The sequence below is a fragment of the Grampus griseus genome (assembly GCF_964374135.1).
Source record: "Grampus griseus genome assembly, chromosome: 14".
In the NCBI taxonomy this organism is placed as follows: Eukaryota; Metazoa; Chordata; class Mammalia; order Artiodactyla; family Delphinidae; genus Grampus; species Grampus griseus.
The window spans coordinates 26,135,315-26,149,798 of NC_139008.1; the positions used below are offsets into that span (position 1 = coordinate 26,135,315).

The 14,484-nt window shown below is 44.1% G+C and overlaps 1 protein-coding gene across 2 annotated transcripts in view; it reads right to left on the bottom strand.

The window, feature by feature from the left end:
• LOC309832345 (BOS complex subunit NOMO1) overlaps nt 1–14,235 on the bottom strand; it is a 52,539-nt gene extending 38,304 nt beyond the window's left edge. For both annotated transcript variants that reach the window (XM_082670018.1, XM_082670019.1), the window contains exons 1-7: nt 13,998–14,235; nt 10,835–10,924; nt 9,068–9,113; nt 6,061–6,161; nt 5,262–5,368; nt 3,024–3,096; nt 1,037–1,189 (exon numbers count right to left, since the gene is read on the bottom strand). In XM_082670018.1, coding sequence (XP_082526144.1) covers nt 1,037–1,189; nt 3,024–3,096; nt 5,262–5,368; nt 6,061–6,161; nt 9,068–9,113; nt 10,835–10,924; nt 13,998–14,162 — 735 coding nt within the window. In that variant the 5' untranslated portion in view covers nt 14,163–14,235. The remainder of the gene's footprint in view (nt 1–1,036; nt 1,190–3,023; nt 3,097–5,261; nt 5,369–6,060; nt 6,162–9,067; nt 9,114–10,834; nt 10,925–13,997) is intronic.
• Between the last annotated feature and the right edge of the window lie 249 nt (nt 14,236–14,484).

The following is a 14,484-nucleotide window of genomic DNA, read 5'->3' on the forward strand; positions in this document are numbered from 1 at the left end:
CTTTAAAAATACTTGTAGGGGCTTCCCTGGTGGCCCAGTGGTTGAGAATCTGTCTGCCAATGCAGGTGACACGGGTTTGAGCCCTGGTCTGGGAAGATCCCACATGCCACGGAGCAACTGGGCCCGTGAGCCACAATTACTGAGCCTGCGCATCTGGAGCCTGTGCTCTGCAACAAGAGAGGCCGCGATAGTGAGAGGCCCGCGCATCGCGATGAAGAGTGGCCCCCACTTGCCACAACTAGAGAAAGCCCTCGCACAGAAACAAAGACCCAACACAGCCATAAATAAATAAATTAATTTAAAAAAATACTTGTATAAGTTTTATTTCACAAAATATATGTTTCTGAAACCTAGGACAGAGCAGAGGACATAGTAGATTATAAAATCTTTACATTCAAGTTTGAAAAGTTAAAAATGGTCACCATCCTCCAGGTAAGAAACCGGAGTGGCCCAAGTTCACACAGCTGGTCAGCGGCAGAGCTGGGATTTGTCTGAACTTGGGTCTGTTTGATTTCAAAGCCAGTGCACTTTCCACTGAATTCCACTGCCTCCCAGTGCAGACATTCAATTTCTTGTGAGTCAACAGAGAAACACAAGGTTCTTAAATGCTGAAACTATAAATCAACCTTGACCTGCATTTTATTTTTTATTTAATTTTTTTTAAATTGAAGTATAGTTGGTTTACAATGTTGAGTTAGTTTCTGGTGTACAGCAAAGTGATTCAGTTACACATATATATATTCTTTTTCAGATTCTTTCACCATTATAGCTTATTACAAGATATTGAATATAGTGCCCTGTGCTACACAGTAGAACCTTGCTGTTTATCTATTTTATATGTAGTGGTGTGTTTATCTGTTAATCCCAAGCTCCTAATTTATCCCTCCCCACCTCCCGCTTTCCCCTTTGGTAACCGTACGTTTGTCTTCTAGTCTGAAAGTGACCTGCATTTGAAACCGTGTATTCTTAGTCTGTGATCCTCCGTGCCCCCAGCCCTGCCCACAATCTCTCTTGTTCTTCACTCTTCTTTGCTTACCTCTTTGGTTACTAAAGAAGAGAAGAGAAGAAACTTCACCCCTTTCATGGGTTCCCCGTCACTGCGGACAGAGCCAGACACGTTGTAGCCAGCCACTATGAGGGGGCCCGCGGCATTGGCGTTGGAGGTCGTTACTCGTACAGTGGTGCTCGCCTACAAGAGAAGATGTCAACTTCCAAAAGAATAAACACAAAGCGTTTAACAACACGAGGACATGCTGACACTAAAATATTAACTGGGGGGAAGCAACATACAAAATTGCACGTGTAGTACCATAACAACTGTTTTTTAATTCGCAAAATGAAGTGAAGGGAACTGTGGCAAAATGGAGATGATGGTGATTTCGTCTAGATGGTAACAATTTACCTCTTTTACAGTTTTCCACCTTCCAGATTTTCCACTTCCGCTCCTTTATGCTTTTCTGTATGTTCCAATTTTTTTAATGAACATGCTTTATTTTTTTCCATGTTTAATGGTATGTATGTGTGTATTTTTAAGCTCTTTGTCAAAGTATAATTTACATGGGGAACACTGCACACAGTCTCAGCGTCCAGCACAGTGATTTTCCCAAACTCACCATGCATCCAACACCCAGACACAGAACAGAATCAGCACCCTAGAAGCTCCCCTCATGCTCATTTCCAGTCACTACTCCCCCAAAGGGCAGCCATTATCCTGACTTTTAACAGCCTGCTTTACTTTAAAACACAATTTTACATGAATAAACTCAAATTCCTTTATGTATAAAATTAACAGACAATGCAAACCTTAAAATGTATTCTATTTATAATGTGTAAGCTATGGAGTTTCAAATGAAACATTTTTCAATGTTGCCCAGAAGAGAAAAATCCTGAAAACAAAGTCATAAAAAGAATACAGACTTATCTAGGGTGAAACTATATCATCAATTATAAATGCGTAAAACTTACAAGGTAAAAACTGAAATATTGATGCTTCTTTAGCAAAAAAAGGAGACGCAGCCTCAAAACTAATATAAAAACTAAGCCTGTCAAAATGTTCTTTAAGTCTTAACTTCAATTTGTTTCTTCACAGTTATTACAGAACCTCGCTTAGTATTTTTCTTCCTTTTTTGATCTTTTGTTATAAACTATTTCAGTCAAACAAAAAATAGATATAGGGATCTATACCAAAGAACACCTATATAAGTTCCAACCAGCTAAAGAATAAAAGAGAAGAAACACAATTCTAGACCCTTGCAGATGCCCACGTCCCCTTCCTCCCTCCCTCTACAAACATCAGTACCATAATAAATATACTGTTTGCCATTCCCACTCACGTCTTTACAATTTTCTACATGTGAATGTATCCATAAGTGGTATTATCATAAGTGTTTTTAATGACTATATAAATGGTATCATATTTCCTTATCCTTCAGCAATTTGCCTTTTCCCTTCAACTTTATGCTTTTAAGCACAGTCATATTGATATGCATAGCTCTGGTTCATTCATTATTGCTGACATACAGAATTCTGCTGTGTGATGAAACCACAATCCATTCTCCTCTTAAAGGACATTTAGGTTGTTTATAGTATTCTGTTACTACAAACAAAGCTGCAATAAACATTCTTATACATTCTCCTTGGGCACATGTACAAGAGTTTCTAAATTGTTAAGTATATTTATAGATTGCTATTACAGACTAAAAAAAGAACAATAAAATAATCTCATCGGGTCCTTCTGGTGTTGACTTGGCTTAAAATAGCTACAGTTAATAACAGACCAATTTCACAGCAGGATGACAATGTTGTTACCTAAAACTGAAACCAATATAAGCAACATCTGCTACATGGAGGGAGTTTTCCTGTATAAGTACCACCAAACTAATCAGCAGCACCATTGTTTTTTTCCATCGACTTCTAGAAGAACCATAAAATCATTTCATACCTAGAATTGAAAACCTCTACATTTGTCCCCAAACCAGCACACTGTTGGCATGGCCATCGGCATAACTGAAATAAATGCTCACCTCTTTCAATGGCCAGGTTGGATGAGTTGCAAGGATTTCATAATCTCCAGGAAGAACTTTAAAAAACGCAAACCTGAGAAATACAAAATACCACTTCACTTTCTGCCAACAACTCGAGCACTTATAATTTTAGGACAACTACTGGAAGCATAAGAAAATAATGTTTGAGTTATCACGAACTTGCCCTTAGCCAGTTAAATGAGCATAAATGAAATTCAATCCTTCGCTGTACAAATCCTCATCAGACAACCCTTATTGGGCACTGGCTGTGTGCAAGGAGAGGGGTTCGTGTGCTAATGGGAAGGAAGGCTCATGCTTCCCTTAACCCCAGAAATTTCTGGCCTAAAAACCAGTCCCTGTGGTTCACCAAGGATCAGTCACAGAACATTCAAGTGTGTGTTGACAGAGTGAGAGGCATGAACAGGAGAGAAGGGAAGCATCCAAAGCAGAAGAAGTGGGAATGGACGAGAGGTGGATAAAGAACAGAGGACAGACCCAATAAGCTGAGACGGACGCTTACACAAGATGACACTAAGCATTAGGGGAGGGCAGGTGAAAATGAGCTTGACTCCTACCCCAGAGTTTATTAAGACCTGTTATCAGACACGAATAGAAGCCAATCTGGGTTCTTGCACAAAGCAACTGTGATGAAACCAGAAGCTGACAAAGATTATTCTAGCAGCTGTGAACACACCAAGACCAGAGTGGGATGAGCTGAGGATGGAAGCACCACTACCAGGATTCTGACACATTTAGCCCTTTAGATTTGCAAAGCATCAGACCATGAAAGGGCTAATTCCAGCAATATGAACTCCAAAAATTTCATGCAATTTCTTCTTCTGTGGTGGTATTTTATTACATCCAATGTTGCCTGTAATAACTGGATAGAGCTTGGAAATCAATTTGCTACAAAAGAGTTGACACTGCCACTGGATTTTGGCCTGGGTAAGATTCAGCCTCTACCTCACGTTCATAGCATCCCGGTTCTGCACGTTACTGTCAGTTTAGTTAGCGCACAGGAAAGAGATTTGGAAAGTGATTTGGAAAGTTCAAGTCACTTTTCCCAGCACGGTCAGCAGCAAATTACTGAAACTAGAAAAAATGCAAGTCCCACATTCAACCCCCTCCTCTGATCCTCTACAGATCAGGGGAGGGGGTTGGAGAGGCATCAATAAGTATTTTTCAAAACTGAAATATAATTTCAACAATCATCATTTAAAAATTGGATGATGTACTTGACAGACTCATTACAAACTTCTATTCTGCAGTTTAGTCATATTTGTGTATTGAAGTAGTCAGTGGTGATTTGCATGCTTCCAACATTATCAGGTGGAACTATTCTGATATTAATCTTGGCATATCTATTAACATTTACAACTCAACGATATAAATCCATTACATAAATGCTTTAAATATGACTCAGCAAGGTTAATTAAATAGTCATTAGTTCCAACTACAAAATGACTGTGACGTAATAGTGATAAAATGATTTTTTTTTTTTTGCGGTACGCGGGCCTCTCACTGCTGCAGCCTCTCCCGTCGCGGAGCACAGGCTCTGGACGCGCTCTGGACGCGCAGGCTCAGCAGCCATGGCTCACGGGCCCAGCCGCTCCGCGGCATGTGGGATCTTCCCGGACCAGGGTACGAACCCGTGTCCCCTGCATCGGCAGGCGGACTCTCAACCACTGCGCCACCAGGGAAGCCCGATAAAATGATTTTTAAAAATTGTAATTGAGCTAATCTGTATTGAGCTAAGTTCTTAAGCACATATTCTATGCCAGACAGTTTGAAACGATAATATCGTAATTTAATCTTCTCAATAACCTTAAGAGGTAGGTTCCATGATTATCCTCATTTATAAATGAGGAAACCAAGGCACAGAGGCGTTAAGTAACTTGCTCCGGGGCAGACAGCTAGCAAATGGGGGAACCAGGATTCAAACCCAGGCTGTCGGGCTCCAGAGCCAGTCCCAACCAGTAAATGAAGGGCTACCATGTGCCAGGCCCTGCAGCAGGTGCTTTATTTATCTCATATTTAATCATTGCATCAACGCTAGATGTAATGGGTCAAATGACTTCCATTTTACAGATGAGGAACTTGAGGCCCTGAGGGGCAGGAACCCGACTGAAGTTAAGAGGCCGAAACAGGATTTGAACGCAGGTCTCCCTAAATCCAAAGCTCTCCCCACATCAGGGCCCGGCTCTAGCCTCGGGGCAGGGCGTAACATGCATGACTCACTTTCCGCCAGGCTGTGTGACTGTGGACTGGATCTTTGCTTCTGTGCCTGTGTTTCTCAGAGACACCTGAACTCCTGCGGGCCCCAGGGGCTGCCCTTTGCTGAGAACCTGCCGTGGAGACGGAGGAGTTAGGAGCCACCCAGCAGCAACATCCTCCTCCCAGCTGCACGGTCCATCCTGCTCCCCACACGAAGCCCATGACCTTCTTTGGGTCAAGTTTCCTTGGAAAAGATGGTAGAGATTGTGGATACCCTTCCCAGGGAGGCTTGGGGACAGGGAGAGGGAACAGCAACAGTAAAATGACACTTTGTTTCATTGGCTCTAAGACACCTTCAATTAAAGATGCACAATTATTTTACAAACCACTGCGAAAGAATAAATACCCAGGGTCCCCATCTCTAACAAGAAACCCACACAAAAAGCCGAGACCAAAGGCCCTCACTCTCAGGGTCAAGGGAAAGGAGAATAAACCCACCATGAAGAAAAGGAAGGCAATAAATATGCACATCTCAGCCACGGTGCTGGGTGCAGGGAGGGGGAACTCTCCCCCGAGAACCTGTCCCTCTAAAAAGCCATCCTGGTATCTATACTCGGACAGGGGAGTGACCAGCAACCTAGACCCGGCCCCTAAAAACACCCGCTATGTTTTACATGCAATTTCATTGAGCTCCCAGGCCCTCTTGAAGCTTATCTGTGGGTCCCTTGTGGGCTCAAAGCCCCCAGTTTAGAAACATCTTGCTTTTTTAAAGGTAAGAGAAGACCCAGTATGTACCACAGAGCAAATGTGACAAATGCCAAACCTTTCCATTCACGGAGAAGCCCGTGAACACGAAGTTGACGTCCCCGCCCTTCGTGCAGATGTCGCTCACACCATCCACGTAGAGCTCCACGGTGGTTGGCTCTGCCCAATGACAGGGGGAAGGGGGAACAGGGTACAGGACACAAGAGCAAGCTGAGTTCTGCGACAGGATGAAACTGTCTGCGTAAAACACATTGAACTGTTTAACTGTATGCACTTTTGAGCCACTTACATGGCTTGAAATCCGAAGGCACAAGGAGGTACACAGGGAAAAGTCTCCTTCCCACCCCTACATCCTGACACCCACTCCCCCACCCCAAAGGGAACCAGAGTTTACGGTGTAATATACTTTTGTAACAGTCTTGCAGCTGAGCTGTATCTCAGAGTCCCATGGAAAATCCAGTGAGTGCCAAAGAGTTTTATTACTGAACGCCCACCAGAGACCAGGCACTGAGCTAAGTACACTTAATCCTGACAACTATCTTAGAGGTAGGTAGTAACATCTGCAGCCGATTGAGGGGTAAAGTGGGGCACAGGAAGGTTAAAGAATCTCCTAAAATCACAGAGCTTGTGAGGGACAGAGCCCAAATTCAACCCCAAAAGTCTGGCTCCGCATCTGTCTCCTGACCAAGTACAGGAGTTCGGCCACATTATACCAGGACTGTAAACTCCAATGTCCATAGTAACCCGGTGGATTAGAAGTCAGCAGACTGGCCAAGTGCGGACTGCAGCAAATGGAAAAAGGGGGACAGCTTCTACCAACTACTGCCACGTGACTCAGCGCTGCCCAAGCTTCCACCTTCTCAAGAACAACTGGAAATCTGGATTTTATGTGCCGTGTCCTGATTTTTCAATATTAGCAACTAAGTCAAATTTAAAAAAAAACTGAAGAGTTCATTATAATAGGGGTTAAAGTTGAGTTTTTAAAAGGTTCGGAAGACTGTGAAGTGAGAAGCAGAGGAAAAACTGAACCAGTCAAGAGAATTTCTGGTAAAATGAAGAATGACGCACATACACAGGGGAAAGCACCAGTGAAAAATGGACAAAACCTTGAACAGGCAGCTCACAAAAAGACGATATCCAAATGGCCAGGAAACATATGAAAAAGTGCTCAATCTCATGGACCATCAGGAAATGCAAATCAAAAGCACAGTGCGAGGCCACCACTCCACCACCAGGACAGCTAAGATGAAAGAGACTGACAGCCAGAGGATGTGGAGGTCTGAACTCTTACACACGGCTGGTAGAGCAAAGTTCTGCGACATCAACCTTGGCTGTCCGGCAATCTCTACTAGGGCTGAACATGTAAAAAGTCTATCGCCCAGCAATTCCACCCGGGTATATACTCAACAGAAATGTAGACACGTGTGCACCACAAGATATGTACAAGGATGTTCGCAGGAGCACTGCTCCTAGTGGCCAAAACTGGGGCGCAACCCAAATGTCCACCAACAGTAGAGGGGGTAAATCATTTGATATTCACACAGCAGTAGAATGAACTAATATACTAACACATAACAACACATAATAAGGACGAATTCTGTGAAAATTGTCAAGAGAGAGAAACCAGGCACAAATATGTACCCTGTGCGATTCTATTTACATGAAGTTCAAAACAGACAAAATAATCTCTAATTTTAGGTCGGGCGGCGCGATTAGCAAGTGCCTGGGATGGGGCACTTCTGGGTGCTGGTCAGGTTCTGTCTTGTCATCTAAGTGGTGGTTACGTGAGTGTGTTTGTTTTGTGAAAATTCATCGCCTGATATCCCTGTGATGAGTACAATTTTCGGAAAGTATGTTATAATTTAATTTAAAAACTTATTAAAGAAAAAGAACTGACAAGAAGGGAGGGGATTCAAACAAAACACTCGTGCAAACCACCGATCTGTGACCTCTCTGGCCTATTTGTCGTCTCTCTGGCCGTGGGTTGGCTTTGACTCCCCTCCACTTTTCTGGACCGCACCAGCCAGGCACCCCCGGCCGTGAACTGAGAAAGAGCTTGTCGCCCAGATGCGAGTTGGCTGTCGCTGCCACTGTGACAGCAGGGACTCAGTTCTTCCCCCTCTAACTCACAGGCAGGCCTGGTAGGAACAACTGGGCCCTCCACGTCTCCCCACAAGCTACAGAACTGGGGTCACACACCCTCTACCGAAACGTCAAGGCTCTGCTCTCCAAAAACACCAGCCATGTCATAGCAGGACCCTTTCTTCTGATCCAGCCCACTCCCACTCCTCTGACTTTGCTAAAAGACAGTCACCTCAGGAAAGTCTGGAGCTTTTGTTTGTATGTGTGCGGAAAGACTGCTTTTAAGTGTTTACTAATTAATTGCCAATTATGTGCCAGCGATTCTGAACACATAACTACACTGGTCCATTAATCCTCCAGTAGCCTGTGAGGCGGGTACTACTACTCTCCTGACCCCTAGTGAGAAGACGGACGCCAACCCAGCGGAAGTAACTCGTCCAAGGTCGTCACAGAGCTGGTAAGGCCCAAGGTTGTCAGATCTTCTGATCTCTTAAGAGAAGTAAATCTGGATTTTTATGTCAAGTCTCACAATGTTTAATGTTGCCATTAATTCACTGAAAAAAAATTTTTTAAAACACTGAGGGGAAAAAAAAAACAACAAAAAACAAAACAAAACACTGAGGGGGCTAAGAAAGAAGCTGTTCTGGAAGAGGAACCAAGTCCCCACTCCTGACCTCTATATTCATCAAGTTCTACTGACACTTAATGAACGAAGCTGCTAAGGTGGAGTTTTCTGAGGGGTACAAGAAAAGATGCCAACTGTAAGAAACGTGACAGAAAATCTTAAAGTAGGTCTAAAGTAAATCCAATCTACTCTAAAGTAATAGGGGCAAGGCGGTTAAAAAAAAACACAAAAAAACCCTCTTCCACACTAGAAAGGAATCTTTAATATTTTAACAATCTATGCATTCTGTCAATTTAAATTAATATTCAGCATATAACCTAATCCTTTACAGAGTATACCTGGTTATTTGTTAACTTACCAAAACTCCACCCTAGAGGAGGCTCAATCTTCAGAATGAAATCTCCCTACAAGGAGAAAAAAAAAAATCACTGCAAAGGACTAAGAACTGATGACTATTCAACTAGTTTAATTTAGTTCAGTGCTAGCCTATTATCTAGAATTTTCACACCTGAAATGGAATTCCAATCATAAACTTTGTACTTGTAAATGGTAGTGAGCTCTTGATTCCCTTCATGTGCTGCAATCTCAACCCCCGAATCTCCCATTTAACCCATCAAAGAGTTACAAAGACTCTGTATTCAGTGCTCTTGGTTTTCTGATTACATTCTATTAATCCAGTCTCCTGTTAACCCCTCATATGACTAAGGTTGCCAGTGTCAGCCAGATCTTCAGGAACTAAAGTCATTTCTTAAAACTAGATTTTACATACACCCTTGAGTGAAGGGTTCCTTGAGAATGTTTTAACAGTTTAAAAAGAAAAACAAAAACAGATTTCAAGACCCAACTAGTCTACCTCTAGAAATCAATCTTATGTATTGTGCATAAAGATGTAAGTTCAAGAATATTTATTGCTGTGTGGTTAGTAATAATTTTAAAAACTGGGAAAAAGCCTCTGTGTCTATAGAGAAATTGGGAATAAATTAGTTTGGCCTGCCTCTGACATGCGTGCAGCCGTTAAAAGGAAAGTCCAGGGCTTCCCTGGTGGCGCAGTGGCTGAGAGTCTGCCTGCCAATGCCAGGGACATGGGTTCGTGCCCCCGTCTGGAAAGATCCCACATGCCGCGGAGCAGCTGGGCCCGTGAGCCATGGCCGCTGAGCCTGCGCGTCCGGAGCCTGTGCTCCGCAACGGGAGAGGCCACAACAGTGAGGGACCTGCGTACTGCAAAAAAAAAGGAAGGTCCATACATGCTGATGTCCAAAGTGTGCCAAAACATCACCACAGGGAAAAAAAAATCACATTGCAGAACAATGCCTAGTGTTTGAGTCCATTTGTATTGTTTTTTAATCAAAAGCAAAACTACACAGTATATTAACTACTTTTGCAACTTCCTGTGAATCTATGTTTCCAAATAAAAAGTTGAAATGTGGGGAGAATGAGGGGTGGGAGAATGGGTATGCATGGATACCCATATATGTGCACATGTGTCTGTGTATCTGCATATATGTCCATGCATGTATATTCGTGGCTATCTGTATAACTCTAAATACAGAGAAAGCCATCTGCTAGGATACACACTGAAACTTTTATCAGCGGTTATCACTACAGAGGGAGGGGGTTTTGAGGGATAAAAGATAAAATTTACTTCATATACTTCTAAACACCTTGATTTTTTTCACAAAGCTCATGAATTCACATATTACTTATATAATTCTTTTTAACAATATTTTAAGCTGCTTGCAAGTAAAGGGTTCTATTAGATCAGGGTTTCTCAGCCTTGGCACTGGTGACATTTGGTCTGTCCCGTATAGCATGGCAGGATGTTTAGCTCCATTCCTGCCCTCCACTGACGAGATAACTGCACCACTCTCCCTCCCTTACGGTTGTAACGACCAAAAATGTCTCCAGACGTTGCCAAATGTCCCTGGAGACATTGAGAATCACTGCATTCAATCAAACCAGTTCATAAGCTTGGCCAGAATTTGGCCAGAATTACCATACTCCACTTACAACTTACAAAACATGAGTATTTGCACATGTAGGAAAGCCACTCTCCTAGTTAGTGCAGCCCTGTGGGTCACACTGACAACTTCCCATCATAAAAGACTAAAGTACTCTCCCCTCTTACCTTATCATACAAGGGGATCATAAAGTAACCATTGTTAGGGGCACAGTCTGTCTGGTATTTCAAAGTCCCATGCTTGGTGTACAACTTTATCTAGAAAGGAAGGAAAGAAAAGAGAAGTCATAATATCACTGTTGAGAATTAGCTACATATAATGCACCTGAATGCATTCAGTCAAAATGCATTTGCTGAGGACCCACCATATGAAGCTACTAACACTAGGCATTAGGACAGAGGGAAATAAGACAAGTATCCCCAAAATAATGTGATTTGATATTTTTCAGGTTAGAAACTATCTCCCAAAGTCATTTTTTTCAATGTTTTTCAGTTTATTTTAGTATCTGTCTCTACGTTGTTTCTGGGTCTAAAACAAATTTTCAAAGTTTGCTGTTAGTAAGGGGCTTGTTAAAATGCAATTCCTGGGGCGGGTTGGATTGGAAGTTTGGGGCTAGCAGATGCAAGCTATTATATATAGAATGGATAAAAAACAGGTCCTACTGTATAGCACAGGGATCTATTTTCAATATCCTGTAATAAACCTTAATGGAAAAGAATATGAAAAAGAATATATATATATGTATAACTGAATCACTTTGTTGTACACCAGGAACTAAACACAACACTGTAAATCAACTATACTTCAATTTTTTGTAAAGTACCTTAAAAAAAATGCAATTTCTGAGCCCCACGTCTGTTTCTAAAATAGAAGGTCTGAGGTGAGGGCCAGGGATCTGTATTATTTACCCCAAAGAGTCCCAATGCTTGGAGTAACATCCATCTAGAAACTTTTAATGTTAATAATCTGTAACTATGATAACAGAATTGGGTCACACCAGCTAAGAAGATGTATAAAGCAGCAGACTCAGAACGCGCGCACTTATGAAAGGAACACAGTGAAATTACGTACAGACTGCAAGCTCCCCGTGGGCGGTGACCACGGCTTACATTCCATGGCTCCTGGGTCAGTGTCTTATTTAGTGTAAGTACTCAATAAATACTCAAACTTGTTCACAGGCCATAAAGAAATTCAGATGCATGCACTGAAAGCAGGGACTGAAAATCCAGCTGTCCAGAGGGGCCATGGAAGTCCTATCAAGGGGCATTCACCTAAAGAGAGACAGATCGCTACTTAACCCAAGCCAAGTTTTGCAGCCCAAAGATCAGCTGGTTTTCCAGAGAAATCAGGAATGCAGTTTTTAATGTGAAATCTCCTGATTGTTAAAGAATTAGCAACCAATATAGTTTTTCTTTTTTAGGGATTTCTGTCTGCTCTGTTCACTGAACTGAATATCCCCACCAGACACAAGGCTTTTGCACATGCCGGGGCTCACTCAACAGTTACTGACTGAATGAATATGATGGAAAAACACCCAGAAGAGAAGAGAGCTGGAGAAGAGTGAAGGTAGTTTTACTGGGACACAGAAAACACAATCAAGAAATGATTGTGAAATATCTTACTTACATTTCTTTCATAAAGCACAGGTCAGGGTACAGAATGGCAATATACATTACACGTATGAAACACCTCATTTCACAATCGGAAATTAAGAAAGAATGAGTGTCTCAGACCACCTGGACAGGCAGCCCTAGGGCTCAGGGAACACATTTCATACCAGGTCACAAAACCTGCCCTCTGCTCTCAAGGTCACTATTAGTGTGTGGGGTGGGAGTGCCCCTTACTGCCTTCACTTCCCTCCTGGAGCCCCAGGAAACTACAAGTTGCAAAGCCTTTCCAGGCGGCTTCTGGAATGTCCTGTGCCCACAACCCAGGAGGTGGCATGGGCACCCAGAGATCCTAGGAGCCCTGCCACTGTCAGTGGGTAGATTCATTAAACGCCTGACTTCTTAAGACCAATCATCTTGAAGGTGACGATTGATTAACTTCTTCAGAAAATACATGATGCTGGGTTCTGCTGCCTCTCACCCAACACCATCTTACAGGAATAAAAATTGGGACTTGGAGCAAGGCCAGGTCAAAGAGCTAGTGGGATGGGAATCTACTTCCTACCCCTCCCCCAGTCCTCAGTAACCTACTTTGTAGAACACAATGGTCCAACCCTTGCAGCCATCCAGCTACCAGCACAGAAGCAGCTCAATGTGCTTTCAGACAGACAGCCTTTGGGGTCTTAGTCCCCTCTCCCTTCTCTTTTTCAGCCACTTCCTTTTTTCTCTCTCAAATTCCCTTTTCTGCCCCATGATCAGTAACCTCCTGAAACAGAGGCCAGCCCTCCCTCGGGTCCCTTCCCATCTGTCCTGCAAGTGACTTTCTATCCCTACCTCTATCTATCTCCCTTCTTCTCACAAGCTTTCTGGGTCATAATTCCACTAGGCTAATAATCATCTAACTGAACAGGGCTTTGCAACTTAATAAAAAGACTTCTGCACAAATCTCTAGCGTAATTCCAATAACTACCCAGTACAGGCAGCTGACAACTCTCCATTTTCAGAGGAAAAGGGGTCCCATGGGAGAAACCAGGGAAATTAAAAATACAGTTTCCCAGCCCCAGAGATGCCAAGAGAGATCTACTGGGTCAGGATCTCTGGGATGGGAATCCATGCTCTTTAAAAGCTCCCCAGGGTGGTTGGAGGAGCAGTGGATTAGAACTTTGCAGGGACTCTCTGTTGTGTGGGTAAGACTTGCTGTCTCTAGGTTCTGGAATATAGGTTTCAGAAATCTGAGTTTCAGGAAGTCTGGGTTCCTGGGAGTTTGAGCATCTGGGGTATCAGTCCTAAGGGGTCTGGGTCCTGCTGAGACTGGGTTTTAAGAGATCTGGGGCCTGGATTCTGCGGATCTGGAGTTTAGGTTTTGAAGAATCTGGGGTCTTGATTTGCAGGATCCTTAGTTTTGCGTGACCTAATAAAAGTTTTAGACCACCATCATCGTCACCAAAAATGTCCCTCACACCCATGTGCACACACCTTCGGGGCCCCGACCCCGCCCCCACTCCGTAGCTGACCCCAAGATAAGAACCCCCACTCCAGCGCGACTGGGGAGGAGATAGTGGAGACCCGCGGAGAGCGGCGCCTTTAAAAAGAAAAGGACTCCCAGAGTGGGGGGCTGGTGGCAACTGCCTGGTGTCAGAAGCGAGGCCACCGCGGCTCAGAGAGGTTGAGCGATTGGCCCGGGGTCACACAGCGAGCTCCGGGCCGCGGGGCGGGCGCTCACCTCGATGAGCGAGTAGTTGATCTCCACGTCCGACTTGACGAAGCCCCCGCAGCCCACCACGATGTCCTCGGAGCCGCGCGCCGGCCCCACGCCGCTCAGCAGCAGCATCACGGTGGCGACCACCACCACCGACCCCGGCGGCCCCACGCGCCGGCGCTCCCGCATGGCCCTGCCTCTGCTGCCAGACCCTCCGCAGGCCTCCAGGTCCCGCCCCTCAAACCGCACGCGGACCGCGGCTTCCTCCTCTGCTGGCGGCTGACAGCCCAGTCCCCGCCCCGACTCGGCCGCGCGTGCGCGATCCGGCCCCACGCCCACTCCCCCAGGCAAAAGAATTATGGCGCATGCTCAGCAACAAAACGAGACCATTTGTGCCCTCTGGAGGCCTGGAGGACTCCGCGCACCGTCTGGCAGGTGCAGTTGCAAGGTGTGTGCATACAGTCATAAACTACAAAGCTAAACCCTACTTTGGAATTCAGTAGCACTGAAA